The sequence below is a fragment of the Lampetra fluviatilis genome, chromosome 2, assembly GCF_964198595.1.
Source record: "Lampetra fluviatilis chromosome 2, kcLamFluv1.1, whole genome shotgun sequence".
NCBI classification, from domain to species: domain Eukaryota; kingdom Metazoa; phylum Chordata; class Hyperoartia; order Petromyzontiformes; family Petromyzontidae; genus Lampetra; species Lampetra fluviatilis.
This window is the reverse complement of record NC_136276.1, coordinates 6,383,272-6,397,916: the sequence shown is the minus strand read 5'-3', so window position 1 is coordinate 6,397,916 and position 14,645 is coordinate 6,383,272. Positions and strand designations below refer to the sequence as shown.

The following is a 14,645-nucleotide window of genomic DNA, read 5'->3' as shown; positions in this document are numbered from 1 at the left end:
GAGGGTGCGGTATTAAGTGACCACAGCGAAGCAAATATTTCTCCAGACAATTTGAATGACGGACAAAAAAAAGGTCTCCCTTTGCGTTGTGCAAAGGTTAACGGGAAGTCGTGAGAAGTGTCTGCTCGAGTGGCAGTGAGTTGGACGAAGCTACGATGGGAGAGGATGCCAAACACAAGCCAATGGAGGATTTTGAAAATGATAAAAGAGACGTGGTATATGTTTCCCTGTAGCACGGCCTTATTTAAATGTGAGGCATGCACAAATTCACAATGGGGGCCACGACAGTCAATGTTAGATGTACGTGAAACAAATGTTAAACCCTGAACAGAATGAGCACTGACATGGTCTGCTTTGTCTGTCATTCATTCTGCTCTGGCTCCCACCCCCTGCTGTGTACATGAGGGTAAGGCTGAGATGCTCATTACGTAAATTGTAAGAATTTGTAGATTTTGTACCACATTAATTTTTTTACCTGATTTTCCCAATTTAGAGAGATGAGCATTCGGCAGTGGTGGGAAGGGTGGCGGGGCGGGGGGGTCTTGCCTCCTACAAACCCTCCACCCTCCCGATGCTACGAGGCTGCATGGCTGCAAGGATAGCATCAGCATTGGGAATCACATGCAGCGGCTTGGAGGCAAAATATAACACAGAGTCCGCGGAGAAAGTGGTGGCGATAGGGAACTTAACGGAACTAAGATGCGTAATTATAGTGGTTCATGGTTGAGGAGAATGGGTCAGTGGCTGTACAGTCAGAGTTTAAGGAAAAGGTCCGAAATGGTGGAGTCGTTGAAAATAATGGATTGCTTACGAAGCGAAAGAACATTGGCTCCTTGTGTGTTCAGTTAAAAAAAAACGGTCTCAGCTAGTCCAGGAACAAACAGGATAGAGACAAGAATACAGAGTGGATAAACATAGACAAGGGAGTGAATAGCAAGAGAGATATAGAGCACGTATATTGTTCCAAGGGGGAGGAGGTAGAGCGAGATATATTACAGGGATTGAGATGAACAATGCAGGAGATACAACAGATATGTATTGGGCACTCAGAGGTTGATAGTTCGATGAATGAAGTTCTGGAAAGATGTTGGCAAGGATGCCAAGTGGCAGAAAAATAAAGACAGCGTGAAGGAAGAGGGGGGGTGAGTGTACAGTGAAGATCAAACAGGATGTAGGAAGTGTGAGCCAAAGACCCGCCATCGGGCAGAGGACTAAAGAGAGAGAGAGAGAAGGAGACAAAAGTGCCCCGGGAAACACCATGACCTAGAAAAGGCAAAGTGAAAATGATAAATTAAACCCAACGGGGAATTTTCACCGGGGGCAGTCACCGTAGCGTTCGAGGCAGACGAGCAGCGAGCGCGATGATTCGTGTCAAAAGGTGGCACGGAGGTCAAGCACGACGGAGCATTTACAGGAATGTAATCGTTGTAAAGTGACAATGGGATATATTGCTGAGGTGTTGGAATGATATATCACCGGTAAATATTGACACGAGAGAGAAAATAATACTGCCAACGACTGTTCATCTTCTTGGTTCTTTAAATCGAAAAATGCCAACGACTGATCGTCCATAACAGCTCATTGTGGCAGCTGTTTGTCCACAACTTGCTGTGTTTGTGCTTCGTCGTTTGAGAGACACATCCATGCGGGCTCGTCAGTGTGCGGAGGCACCTCATCCAGCAGTGGATTGAAAATGGGTCTGTGAGCTGTTATTATCATGAGAAGAGAGGGCGCTAAATGCGGAACATCTGGCGGAGAGCGTGAACGCAGGAGATGTACGAGAATGAAAAGTCTGGCTCATGTGAAATTCATGTCTCCGGGAACCTGGTGGCTTGAGGGGGGGGGGGAGACGGCTCGGCTTTGATGCCTGCCACGGTTGGTCACGTGAGCTCGAGAGCAGCGTGACCCGACTGCGCGTCGCGCTCTTAACTGGGATTATTCAAGCGAGGTTGTCATGACCAGCCCCCCCCGCCACCACCCACCCCTCTGTCCGTGATGAGGCGTGATATTTGTTTTATCCTTTGTGCTTCAAAGCCAGAGATGCATGGACACTGATGGCAGCTTCAGGGCCCAATTTAAGTTGAGGAATTGGGGGGGCAAATGGATATTTTTCCAGGGCCCAAAACTCCACTGTGGCCTGAGGTCAATCACTATTGGTGAACTTTGTAATTACCCAAAGGTATCACGATCCATTTGATTTGTGATATAGTATTAAAAAATGTCGTATATCAGTTTCATTTATTTAACGGTAGGTTTTCTTTCTCTTAATATATTTATTCCCTTTAGTGCGACGTCATAGTGATACATCCATTCTACAATATGAGTAGAGTTATTATTTCAGCAGATATTGAATGGGCACTTGTGAAACACACTTGTTTTCCAAAAAAGTTCAAGTGTAGAGCACAAACGTTTACACTTACACGCCCGTCTCTCGTGACATGCGTGTAAATGCGGAGTGACATATGCAGGAGGCATGTCAGAGGAAACGTGAAAAACGACGAGATTGACAGGAATGCTTTACGAGCTCGCCCGACGCAGAGGTGGCTTTTAGCCAACCGCATATTAGGTACGATCGTGACAACGTGATCTGAAATTTCAGAGAGAGCATGGGACAGCCGGAGCTAAAAGCTGCTTACGTTACAACCCTTAGGGACTATCTCGAGACCATCACTTACCTCCCAGCTGCCCTCGCAGGCGGCGTGGCACGCGGACTCACGGGTTATGCGCGCGCGCACTCGGTCCAGCGGTGCGTTCTGCCACTGGGCTTGTGCCGTTCGTTGTACGAAATGTGTCGGGAGGACGGTGCTTTCCGTGCAATTGGAGGGAATGAGGATAGAAACATTTGTCACCGTTCGATATTAATCACCGTCAGCCGGGCCAAAGGTTGTGATGTCTTATAATGACACTGCTCCCTCGGTGACTCATTCTGAAGGAAACAACTCAGAGCTAGAGTGCTATGTCCGATGATGCGCCGTCGAGCTCGCTTATGTGGCTGTATATGCGTATTCTAGATTTGAAGCTTTCGTGACTGCAAGGATTCATACTCTTAGGTTTTTTCGGAAAAGTTACGTAGGTAAAAATAAAAATAAATAATAAAAATATAAAAATATAATTATAAATCACGACGTTTCGGAGGCAACACAAGTCTCCGTCATCAGGTGGGACCGTCACAGCTTAAACATACATATACTATACATATGTTTAACTTTTTTCGCACCGTACCTAGCAACCCGTGCTAATCGGAGGTGGTCTCCTTGTCTCACCGAAAGAGACATGTAACGTGGGTCCTAGGAAGCGTGTCAGCTGTTGTCCCCTTCCTTGTATTCGTGACGCTTTCTTCACATCATTGTTGCGATGAGGGTGGTGGGGTACACAACTAGCAGCGTGTGTCAAGGTTTCTAACAAATTAAACTCTGTCAATTAAAATAAAAGCCCCTCTTAACAGAAACAAACGTGTGTTATACGTCGGCTCGTACTAGACAATGAACTAATAACCCTACTACTGCGCAGGCTTTCGTTGTTGTGCTGTGGACGTTTCAGTTCACGCACTGGAAGCTACTTCAGGAAGTGAATCGAGAAGATTACGTTATCCCTTGGGAATACGGCACCATCATCGCCAGGGGGAAATGTTGGAGCTGCTCAGTTCACTTGTTCGGAAAGGCCTCCCAGCATGCCGAGCAAAGTGTCGGATTAACACGTGGGGCTTTGGCGACCAATATTATCCATAAGTGTTCTTTGGGGTTAGATCTCGTAAATATGAATGTGTCGTTAAACCCGCCACCACCCGACACATGTATATGTATAATAAGCTGTGTCAGGTGCTGGCGGGCTTAACGACGCATTTATATTCACGCCATCTAACCCCGCCCCCCTAAAAAACCTCTATTATGGAAAGTGTCGATTGTCGTGCCAGTGAACACGTGGTGCAACCTGAAAGCACGTCGGTCGGTGAGCAACATAGCCCTCTTCTTCTTGGTTCTTTCGGTAAAGTCACCACGTAGAAGGGAAATAATAAAATAATAAAAATAAAACATAATAAAATAATTCTCACGACGTTTCGGCCACAACGCAAGCAGCCGTCCTCAGGTGAAGAACAGGTCTGTCGGAAAGACGCTGTCTTTAATTATGTTTTATTTTTATTATTTTATTACTTCCCTTCTACGTGACTTTACCGAAAGAACCAAGAAGATGAATCCCTGCAGTCACGAAAGCTTTAAATCGAAATTCAACATAGCCCTGTTTGTGACGCGGTGCGTTCCATGTACAGCCTGGACAGAGTGGCAGCATCTGACTCGGAGGAGAGGGTGGGGGAGGGGGCTAGGACAGAACTTTGAATTCCCTCGAGACCGCGGGCCTTCGCCGCAAGCCTCGTCAGTGCCTCCCCGTGAAAAACCTCGCATGCAGGGCAGCGCCGCAGTGACAGATAAACGCGCGGCGTTAAGAACGACGCCGAGGAAGACACAGCGGCAGGTCCGGCGTGCAGATCACGTGACGGGCGCCGTCTTTCTTTTTAAATCCTTTATATTAAGTTCGCTTGCTTGCTTGCGCGCTTACGACCGTGCAGATCTTTCGGTCGTTTTTTAACCCACTTCCCGTGATCCAATCGAGCTGACATTTTGCACACAGACTCGTTGTGTGTGACAATTTATTTTCGTGAAAATTTTTTTCCAAAATTTTCCACTTTTAGGAAATACCAATGTGATAAAAATGAAACTCTTACTCAAGAAAAACAGAAATGAATAATAAAATAAAACCGATGCCACGCATATAAAGGATTTATAGTGAAAAACTTTGTTTTTACGGGTTAATTTTTTCTCTCTCTCTCACCGAGCCGGCGTCTCTCCGTGGCTTGCTTTGTCAACAGATCTCCAGCCACGCGTCTCGTGCAGGGGAATGCGGAGGAGGCTCATCGTTAAATTTTGACTTAAAACTTTCGTGACTGCAGGAATTCATATTCTTGGTTCTTTCGGTAAAGTCACGTAGAAAGAAAATAAAAAAAATAAGAAAAAAAAATTAAAGTAAAAAATAATATATATTAAAAGCAAAAAATCCACGACGTTTCGATCGCAACACAAGCGGTCTTCATCAGTCGGAGAGAAGACCGCTTGTGTTGCCATCGAAAGGTCGTGGGTTTTTTCATTTTTTTTATTTTCAATTTATTATCGTAAATTTGGATTTTATAAAAAAAAACGTTTTTTTTATTTAATTACATTTTCTTTCTACGTGACTTTACCGAAAAAAACAAGAATATGAGACTCATCGTTTTCAGGGTGGGGGGGGGGCTAAGGGGACTGTGCACACCGCCACAGTAACATTGAAAGTTAAAACCACGAGGGGCGGCTGCCACTCTCTCATCCGTTTAATGTTCAATGCAGATCATTGTGTGCAGGGTGAACAGGTGGCTTTAATATCCGGAACGTTTTGGTGCGATTACGTGTGAAGTGACGTTTAGTTTTTTAAAATTATTTTTGGTGACGTTAATTCCATTCGAATTGTCATCTGTTACAATATGTTACTGGTAGGAACCCACTGGTTCCACCAGCCCACAGGGGATTATTGTGTCCGTCCGTCGTGCAGGGAGGGGCTGGGTGGGGAGGGAGGGGCTGGGTGGGGAGGGGCTGGGTGGGGAGGGGCTGGGTGGGGAGGGTGGGGCTGAGTGGGGGGTGGGAGGGGTGGGGCTGGGTGGGGAGGGGCTGGTCACCCTGTGGTGCCCTTATAAAACTCAACGTTTAACCTACTCACGCCGGCTTGTGCCCGCCCTCACAGTCGGCCATATTTGCGGAATACACCACGCCGCCGTTGACCCTACCCAGTGACCGAGCAACCCAACGTTCCTCCCAGCTCCCTCCGCAGGAATGTGTTTATATTGCGTGGACCTTCGTCGTGTATAGAAGACTTACGTGTCTGTATTGCATGAAAGCAAAGGGAGCGGGAGATGGAGCGAGGGCGATGCAAGGTTTCATAGCGGCCCGCTGAGTCTCATCCTCCGACCCAAAAAGTCAGCGGAAACCCTGGCGATTCGGTAAAGCTCTAAAATAGCCGTGAGAAGAATCAATAAATTATCGTTTATTCGCGAAAATAAACAGTTTTCCATCGTTGAAATGCATGTGTGGGCTGTACAGATAATCCACACGGGGTCGTATCTTTAAATTACAAAACGAGTATTTATAAATTATTAACTATTTTTATTTCACCAGGTAAGGCCAACTTAGCTCCACAGCTCTTTATCAGAAGCGACCTGACCACAAATGATAGCTCAACGAGGTGGCTTATCATGTGGAAATTTATAGCAGCCAAATACTCTCAATGCATACACTGGATTTGAAGCTTTCGTGACTGCAGGAATTACTCTTTGGTTATTTCGGTAAAGTCACGTAGAAAGAAAATGAATTAAATAATAGAATACGACGTTTCGATTGCAACACAAGCAGTCGTCATCAATTAGAACTAAATTTGAGAGAGAGACAAAACAAAGACACGGAGACACACAGTCAGACACACAAGCAAAGAGAGAGAGAACACAGAGACACAGAGAGAGACAGACAACATAGACACACAGATACCCGATTCCTCTGTGTCTGGCCTTAAATAGAGAGAGGGGGGGGTGCAGAGAGAGAGGTGGGTCTGCTGGAGCAGAGAGATTAGCGATGAGAGAGCTGTGTATGTCTTTTAAATTTAGTTCTACCTGATGACGACCGCCTGTGTTGCAATCGAAACGTCGTATTCTATTATTTAATTTATTTTCTTTCTCCGTGACTTTACCGAAAGAACCAAGGAGTAACTCAAAACGCATGTTTCTAAATGTGGAGGGAAAACCCGGAGGACCCGGAGAGAAATCCACGCGACCACGGGGAGAGAGAGACACGCAAACTCCAAATATACCGACGTCACGGTCGCGACCCAACAACACACGACCTCCTTGTACACCAAGCGAGGCAGTTAGCATGTGGCCATCGTGGCGCCCACTCGTGTCCATGCACGGATTGGGTGGTAGTCCAGGCGATTGAGAATGTGGCTCACGTGGAAGAGACACGGGCTCACTAATCCTCTCAATCCCACTGAACCTCACACGCCTCTGACAGGCTGGGAAATCTTTGTTCTTTGCAAGCCGCGTATCCTGTGGATGCTTGAAAGCGCCTTCGTCAGGTCTTACCTTCTTGTGAAATACGTTCATAACGCTTGTCTGTGTAGCAGAAATAAGACGAGCTAATTAAGGCGAGCAGTGTTAAAATGAATATGATGAGCGCTTAATAGCGAACTTAATATTTAAAATGAAATATGACGATGACTGTAGCAGCGGCAGCAGAGGGAAATTATTATTAAATACAATACCGTACAATGTGTACATAGCTTGTCAGTGCAACTGGATCTCAAGATGGTGTGCAGAAAAGTGGGGAAATATATTTCCGAGCCAAAGGCAACCAAAGGCACAGGGGAATGAAGACCCTGACCAGAAGGGAGCTGCAGACAATGGGAGCAGCAAAAGAGAATGAGTGACCTACAACTGAGCGCGGGTTGTCAAGGGAAGGGACTTCAATAAAAAAAAGCCTTGCTTGATGCAGTGTAGAGCGCATGTATCTACTGTATGTTGAACTTCTTTCGCAACCGTACGTGACCAACCGCGCTAATCGCATTGAGGGGAGTAGAGTGGTACTCTTTGTTTTTTTGGTAAAGTCACGTAGGTAAAAAATCTAATAAAATAAATGAAAACAACTAAATTAAATCACGACGTTTCTGACAACTTAGCGAAAGCACAACTGTTTCGTTGTCCTCACCTGAAGAAGGATGCTTGTGTTGCGCCCGAAACGTCGTGATTTAATTGAGTTGTTTTCGTTGATTTTATTAGATTTTTTACCTACGTGACTTTACCGAAAAAAACAAACAGTATGAATCCTTGCAGTCACGAAAGCTTCAAATCTAGAATTAATTGAGTAGAGTGAGATGAGAAGGGGGACGTAGCCAGGGGTGAGTCCAGTGAGTGCGATCTTCAAATGTTTTTGGGATTGGATTTGGAGCCGGTATTGAATGTCCATTGATTTAGAGACACCAACGTAAAACTGGGTTGTCCGTGCATTCCCTCTGCGACGGGTTTCCACGTGCATGAGACACGATCGCACGCTGCTAAGAACAACTCGTACGAGCGTCAGCATCACCTGGCCCTCACCAAGCCCTCACCAAGCCTCCATCGCCGTCGTGTGACCGACTGTGGAGACCAGGCCGACTACCGCAAGGGATGTCTCTACGATTCACACTTCACATTGCCACGACGTCTTTGTGTTTCTTTGCAGAAATATCGACAATATATGGCTGGACTCCTTGCTCCTCCATATGGAGTGACTGAAGCCACGCCTGGAAACGGTACGTTCTCCTCTCTCCCTCGTCCTGTCATGGCCGCTCGCCCACACATCCACGGCGGAGACGGCGCACAGTTCAGCCCAACAGATTTATCCGTGTCGGTTCCACTCAAGTGAGCCGGGTCTCTGTGGCCACGTGCTATTATGGGCTGCAGCGATCTTGGACACTACGTTTTGCCAGCGATAAGTTTCCGGTTGACATCGCTTGTGCGTTTTGGCATGGGATGGTTTCTGTGCAGCCTTGTGTTTTAGAGTCCCGTGTTCACTCGAAACACGACTGCAGAGTGCTTTCTTTTGTTGCCCACATTTTTTGGGCCGTTCACACATTGTTTGCCTTCCTTGTAAATCATTCATTATGAATGTTTTCTGTATTGTCTTTTCGCAAAATGGGGCCGTTGCTGAATATTGGATCGGCGGGCATTGCTTGGGCAGCTGCTTCACCTGGTCTTACCTGCACGAGAATTGGCTCGAGACGTGCGAGGCTGTGACGCCGCTCATAGACACGTGGTGTTGCCTCTCGTGCTCACGGAATGTACATTGCAAAACCGCGTTATTCCGTGTTTTTTTGTGTCTTTCTATTCATTTTTGAGTAAAACAAATTTTACGATCGAATTTTTTTGCAGTTTTACACCACGATTTTTTAAAAGTGCAATGTTGATTATTTGGACCAATTATGGTCGGAAATGGGACTGTTTCTTTATTTTGAATTGGTATATGCTTATATTCCTCGTGGAGTTGCTAAAATCGATACCACTCTGTGGGAAGCTGACAGTGGTTTTCCTGTAAAGTGACTAGTCCCTGCCATAAGAATGCGTCATTTACACCACTGGCTCAGCCCTGCAAAGAGAGATGAGCATCGCTCCCTCCCGTGTTGATTTGACAAAGAAAACTCGCCGCCGTTTTGTATGCATTCAGTTCATGTTTCTGATGAATAAATTGTATTGAACCCACTTGTATGTTGAGAAATGTACAGTCCAATACAAGCCAGGTGCCACCAGTTCCAATAGTTGTATTTGGTAACTGTGGATAATCCGTGGCAGATGAGAAGGAATTTCCAGCCATGGTGTCAATGCATATGATCCCCTTTAGCCAATCCACTGCGAGAAGAAGACTTCCCCACACTGTTGGTCATGGGGGTTGTGTGACCATACTTCACCATCCTGGTCAGTGCAGGTTGGTGAAGGTGGGTGGGTGGGTGGGGGAAGGGGAGTGCTGTCCCAGGACTGGTGGTTCAGAGATCACGCGCCACTGATCTTAGCCCTGACTGGGATTCAAACTCAGGTCGTGGAGTTCATAGCACAGTGTGCGAACCACCGCAGCATCATTCCCCTTGTATGCATTAAATCATTTATATTGCTCCTGCTTCAGCCATGCAATGGTGAGTAAATTAACATTTTACACGGTCTAAAAATATTGACTGTTTCTAACGTTTCAGCGTTTTTGCGAATTTTTTCCCTTATATTTTAATTGTCCAGGCATAGCTGACAAAGAAAACATCAGCGGCAATGCCTCGTACGCCTCCGCCAAGCTTCCGAGCAAGGTGCGTGTGTCATTGTCCGAACCGCGTGTCCTCCGTGCCGCATATGTTATGAGAAGTCCGGATCACTCATCTCCCCCTGCCTCGCTTTGCGCACAACGGAACAGTCGCCATTAAGTGAGAAGAATGCAGCGGAATTGTCGTCATTGGCCATTGTTCCAAAGACACGTAACAGAATCGGGCAAAAAACTACGATTGTGAAACGACTCTCAACGGCGCGATATTTGTGTTACAAACATCGTAGAAACTTGAGCCTTGGAGCTCAGCACCATAGAAAAGACACGGAGTGAATTGTTCGCTCTACCATCGGTATTTAAACATTACACAAAGCGATGCCACGTATAGACCTGGCATGTCGCCATTGTGACCGTCAAACTGGCTGGTTTAGTCTGCAACCGTTGTAATGAGAAGCCGTAGATAAAGAGAAGACGTAGGTAAAGTGGAAACTTGAGCACTTCTGGAGGCGAATGGCTGTTACCTTTGCTATTGAATGAACGTCAGACATGGATTAACCGAAAAAGCCGAGACATTTCATTTCGGCAGATTGCAAGTGGTTGCATTCATCTCATGGAAATGTCAATAATAACAACACCACCTTCTGGTCATGAAGAGAGTAAATCCAGCATTTTAAAGAACCCTTAAAAGGACGTTATATAAATCCGAAATAGAATAGTAGCACATGCAATGCTTTTCGGATTGTATTTGGTGGACCTATTAAGGCCTATGCAGGCCTCGAACATCTGCATGACACACTGTAAACAACTTGCTGATCGAAATGTCATGGCATTCGGGTAGCTTGTCCCATCTGCGCACGGAGCTGTGGCATGCGGCCATCGCTCGCAAGCTGTGGCCTCGTTAACACTTCGCATCGTGCTGAAAAAGCCCTGCCAGAGATGGGCCTCCTTGCGTGGTCGATTAAAATTGTCTCGCGGCAGAAATCGGATAAGAATATAAACGTGCGGGTATGGGGCCATACCGTTAACGCACTGCCGTTGTGGAATGCACGCCGCTGAAATGATGCCCGATCAGGCCTGTGTTCCGTAACGTCAAAAAAAAACAACAACAGCCTGCGCCACGAACTACCGACAAATACCGCATTCCAAAATGCCACACACGAAGACAACTCCCAGCAGAAAAATAAAAAAGCATTTTGTCACTTTCTCAAAGAGGCCACTTTGGACGGTGTGTTAATTATGAAGTAATGCGAGACCAATATCCACGTGAACAATATCAACTTTGCCCCGTCCGGGTTTCAATGGTGAGAAGTCTCCACGGAGCCACTAACCCCCTCGCTCTGATCGCCGCCTCTTAACGTTGCATCGATCGTGAGCGGGCGGTGGTGTCTCTGCGGAGCCGCGTGGGTTTCCGATGACCTGAATAAAGCGTCTGTGCCAAACGTGGCGCAATCCGAGCCGCTCTCTGAGCCCGTGGCTCCCAGGTGCCCTCTCACGGTCGGCTCGCGTGCCACGGGAGGGCCCGTCACCTTGGCGGTCAATGTCACTGCTGCCCGCGATGGCTGCTGTTGATGTTATTGTTTTAGATTTTGTTGTTAGTTTGGTTTCGTTTTGTATCCACTTCCCTTGGTTCCACGTTACGATGGTTGAGGATGATGATGATTTAGTGAGGGTAGTGTTTGGGATGTTTTTTGACGAAACAGTTTTTTGGGTTCGGCATTTGATTAAAGTGCACACGGGCAAAACAAACTCCACCTGCGCTGGAGGCACAGAGAATGTTTCAACGTCTCTCACCATGGCACACACCTCTCTTACAGTGCTCGAACAATTTTTGACTGACCCGGTATAAACGCAACACTTGGCCTGCTTAATGGAATTGTTGCTTGATCAAACTCCCGACTCTTTTCATGTAGGACATGTCTGTTTTTTATGGCATCCGTCGTATGGCGCTGGCCCCACCGTCTCCACTTTGTGCCATCGTGGGTATTTGCTCGCAGCACCACAAAAGTAGACTGTGCTAACAAATGACCTTAAATGTTGGTGTGCGTGTGTGTGGTCTGTATACTGTGTAGAGAAGCGGTATGGCAGCAGTTGTCAGCGCGCTCTGCTACAAACCAAGCGAACCGAGTTCGATTCCCGCTCATGGCCAACACCAGTGACGATTATCCGAATCGGTTCTGGCCTTCCCTAGGTCGACTCAGCTGCAAAAGAGTACCTGGTGTAGTGTTTAAATATCGCCACTAGGGAGACAAAGGCGGTCGGGCGTGGTGCTGGCCTCCCACGCCTTCGTGTGCTGTTCCGGCCTTCATAGGTGCTCGCTAACAGCACTTGCTCCAACAGTCTGCTATGGCTATATGGAGGATTCTTTGTTTTTGTGTTGTGTATGTAAGTGTGGTACAGTGGGAGAGCGGTGGAGGCATGGTTCGCGCAGTGTGCAACGAACCCGGCACCCGAGTTCAATTCCCGGCCAAGTCCAACGCCAACAACATCAGTGGCGAGTGATTGGAGAAATGCTCCCCGGCATCCCCTAGGTTGGCTCAGCCTTAAATGAGCACCCAGTGGTGTTTGAAAATAACGGCACTGTGGGAGACAGAGGCATGGTGCCAGTGAAACCACCCCTCGTGCGCCAATGTGTTTAGTTTGTTGTCCCTCGCACCTCCGATTAGCACGGTGGCTACTATTGTGCGAAAGAAGTTCAACATGCATACATGCCGTCCTAAATAGACGCTCGCTAACAGCAGTCCTGTAAAGGCTATGGGGCATCTGTACCACTGTTGTTGCACTGTACATATGGTTATGTGTGTTTTGTATATTTAAACAATGTCCAATAGTTAACCGTAATTAAACCAGCGGGGCACAGGTCATGCTCTGTGTGCTCGCTTGAGTTGTGACCTTTGTGCAGCATTATCACCGTCACTACCGCTCTTAAAGGGACGGATATTTCTGGAGGATAAATAGAAGAGATAGGCAAGTGCTGCTGGATAAGAGTATTTACCTTCAGATCTGAACGTGCACTGACAATATATTTAGTACGAACAGTTTTACAGATGTTTGTCTCGTGGTGAACTTTGAGCGTTTTTGAAATTCAGATTTCTTTAGGTTCCAGAGAACGTCAATAGCACTCGCCTTGCTTGATGAGTGAGTTTGTTGTGTGTTTCAGAATACTGGTTTGAAAAATATATCTTGGTTTTCAAAGTTTCTCGAGGTTTTTCTCCATGGATTTAACATTAGTTATATTCGTAGAAGTTTAGATCGGTTCCGAACACACACCAGCCGTGCCACTGGCTGTGAACGTGCAGTCGTGCAAAGTTTACCAAACTTTTGTTCGGAAGAGGCTTTAGAAGGCACCAATGGCAAGAAGCAGGCTTTTTTCTTCTTGGTTTTTTGGGTAAAGTCACGTAGAAGGAAAATAAGAAAATAATAAAAATTAAACATAATAAAATAATAAAAATAAAACATAATAAAATAATTCTCACGACGTTTCGGCCACAACGCAAGCAGCCGTCTTCAGGTGGAGAACAGGTCTGTCGAGAAGGCAGAGTCTTAATGGCACGCCCCAGGCTTGGAGCGACTATTTATGCTGGGATGGAGGGGCGAAGAGCGTCTTGACAAAATAATTTGCATATCAAGAGGAATTTAGCATATTTATGGGAAATGCAGATATGCGATTAGTACTACTTGTGAAATGCGTAGGAGGTTTGGCGAGGGGTTTAAAGTCATTATGCCTATGCATTATGCAGGATTAGCAGTATCAAAGGGAGGGAGTAAGGTTAGAATTAATAAGCAGGCTTTTGTGCAGAGTGAAAAGACTGCCCACGTGATGCTTTCATGAATATCCTTGCAAGCGAATGTAATCCTGAACCAGCACCTGATCACCGATCCCATTAAGGAACCTTCAGGATTGAATCTAGATACGACATTCCATCAATCATCCCACTACGGCCCTCACAAGTAGAAATTCAAATAAAGCCCGGCGTGTCATTTCAGAAACATCTAAAAGACCATTATTGACCACAAAGTAGTGAACCAGTGTTAATTCTACGCAAGTCTATGGGTTATTATGTCTATGAGATTGTATGTGAGTGCGACTCTGAGTGTGAGATCACACAGTCGTGAACAATTCTGAACTCTGAAAACTCAACGAAGATATTGAAGCAATACACTGCACATCAACCAAAGCAATTTCCTGAGTAACTCATCTGGACGTCGACCGAAACTTGCGGTTCATCCAGCCAGACGAAGAAGAATCGAGCAAGTGTTCACGGCTCACACACATTGAAGATATCACCGGTGGCAATAGGCTTTAACCTTCCCGGCAATAAAAACAAATGCTAAGATGTTCAAACACCACATAGATACCTATGGCAATGCATCAACGACAATGCATATGTTGCCACGCGGCATGTTTGTGTGTGCATGTTTTTTCCCACAAGTATATGTGCGGCGAATGCAGATCGTTGATGCCTTGGTGTTTGAACACCTTAACATCCGTTGTATTGCCAGGAAGGCTGAAACCCATTATTATATATATTTTTTTTCTCACATCATTTTGATACTGGCAACAAAAGGGTCCCTTAGATAACACTGGTCAACAAAAAAAAAACATTTTTTTCTGGCCTGGACTTTTGCAGCTGTTTTAGACTAATTTCAGGGTGCTGATTCCAAATCTGATCTCAGATTTGCTCTATCACATCATTTTTATGCTATCGGCATACCCCATTTTCATTGATTTTACCCAAAATTAACTCTGTCACTTATGATTGCAAGTTGTTGCGAGTCAGTGACTGCTTTAATGTTAAA

General features: G+C 46.0%; 1 protein-coding gene across 9 annotated transcripts in view; it reads left to right on the top strand.

The window, feature by feature from the left end:
* Positions 1-14,645, top strand: part of RAPGEF4 (Rap guanine nucleotide exchange factor 4) — a 92,627-nt gene that overhangs the window by 38,773 nt on the left and 39,209 nt on the right. For 7 of the 9 annotated variants that reach the window (XM_078866888.1, XM_078866880.1, XM_078866922.1 and 4 more), the window contains 2 exons: positions 8,289-8,358; positions 9,830-9,894. The exons of the other annotated variants lie outside the window; for them this stretch is intronic. In XM_078866888.1, coding sequence (XP_078723014.1) covers positions 8,289-8,358; positions 9,830-9,894 — 135 coding nt within the window. The remainder of the gene's footprint in view (positions 1-8,288; positions 8,359-9,829; positions 9,895-14,645) is intronic. 9 annotated transcript variants of the gene reach the window in all.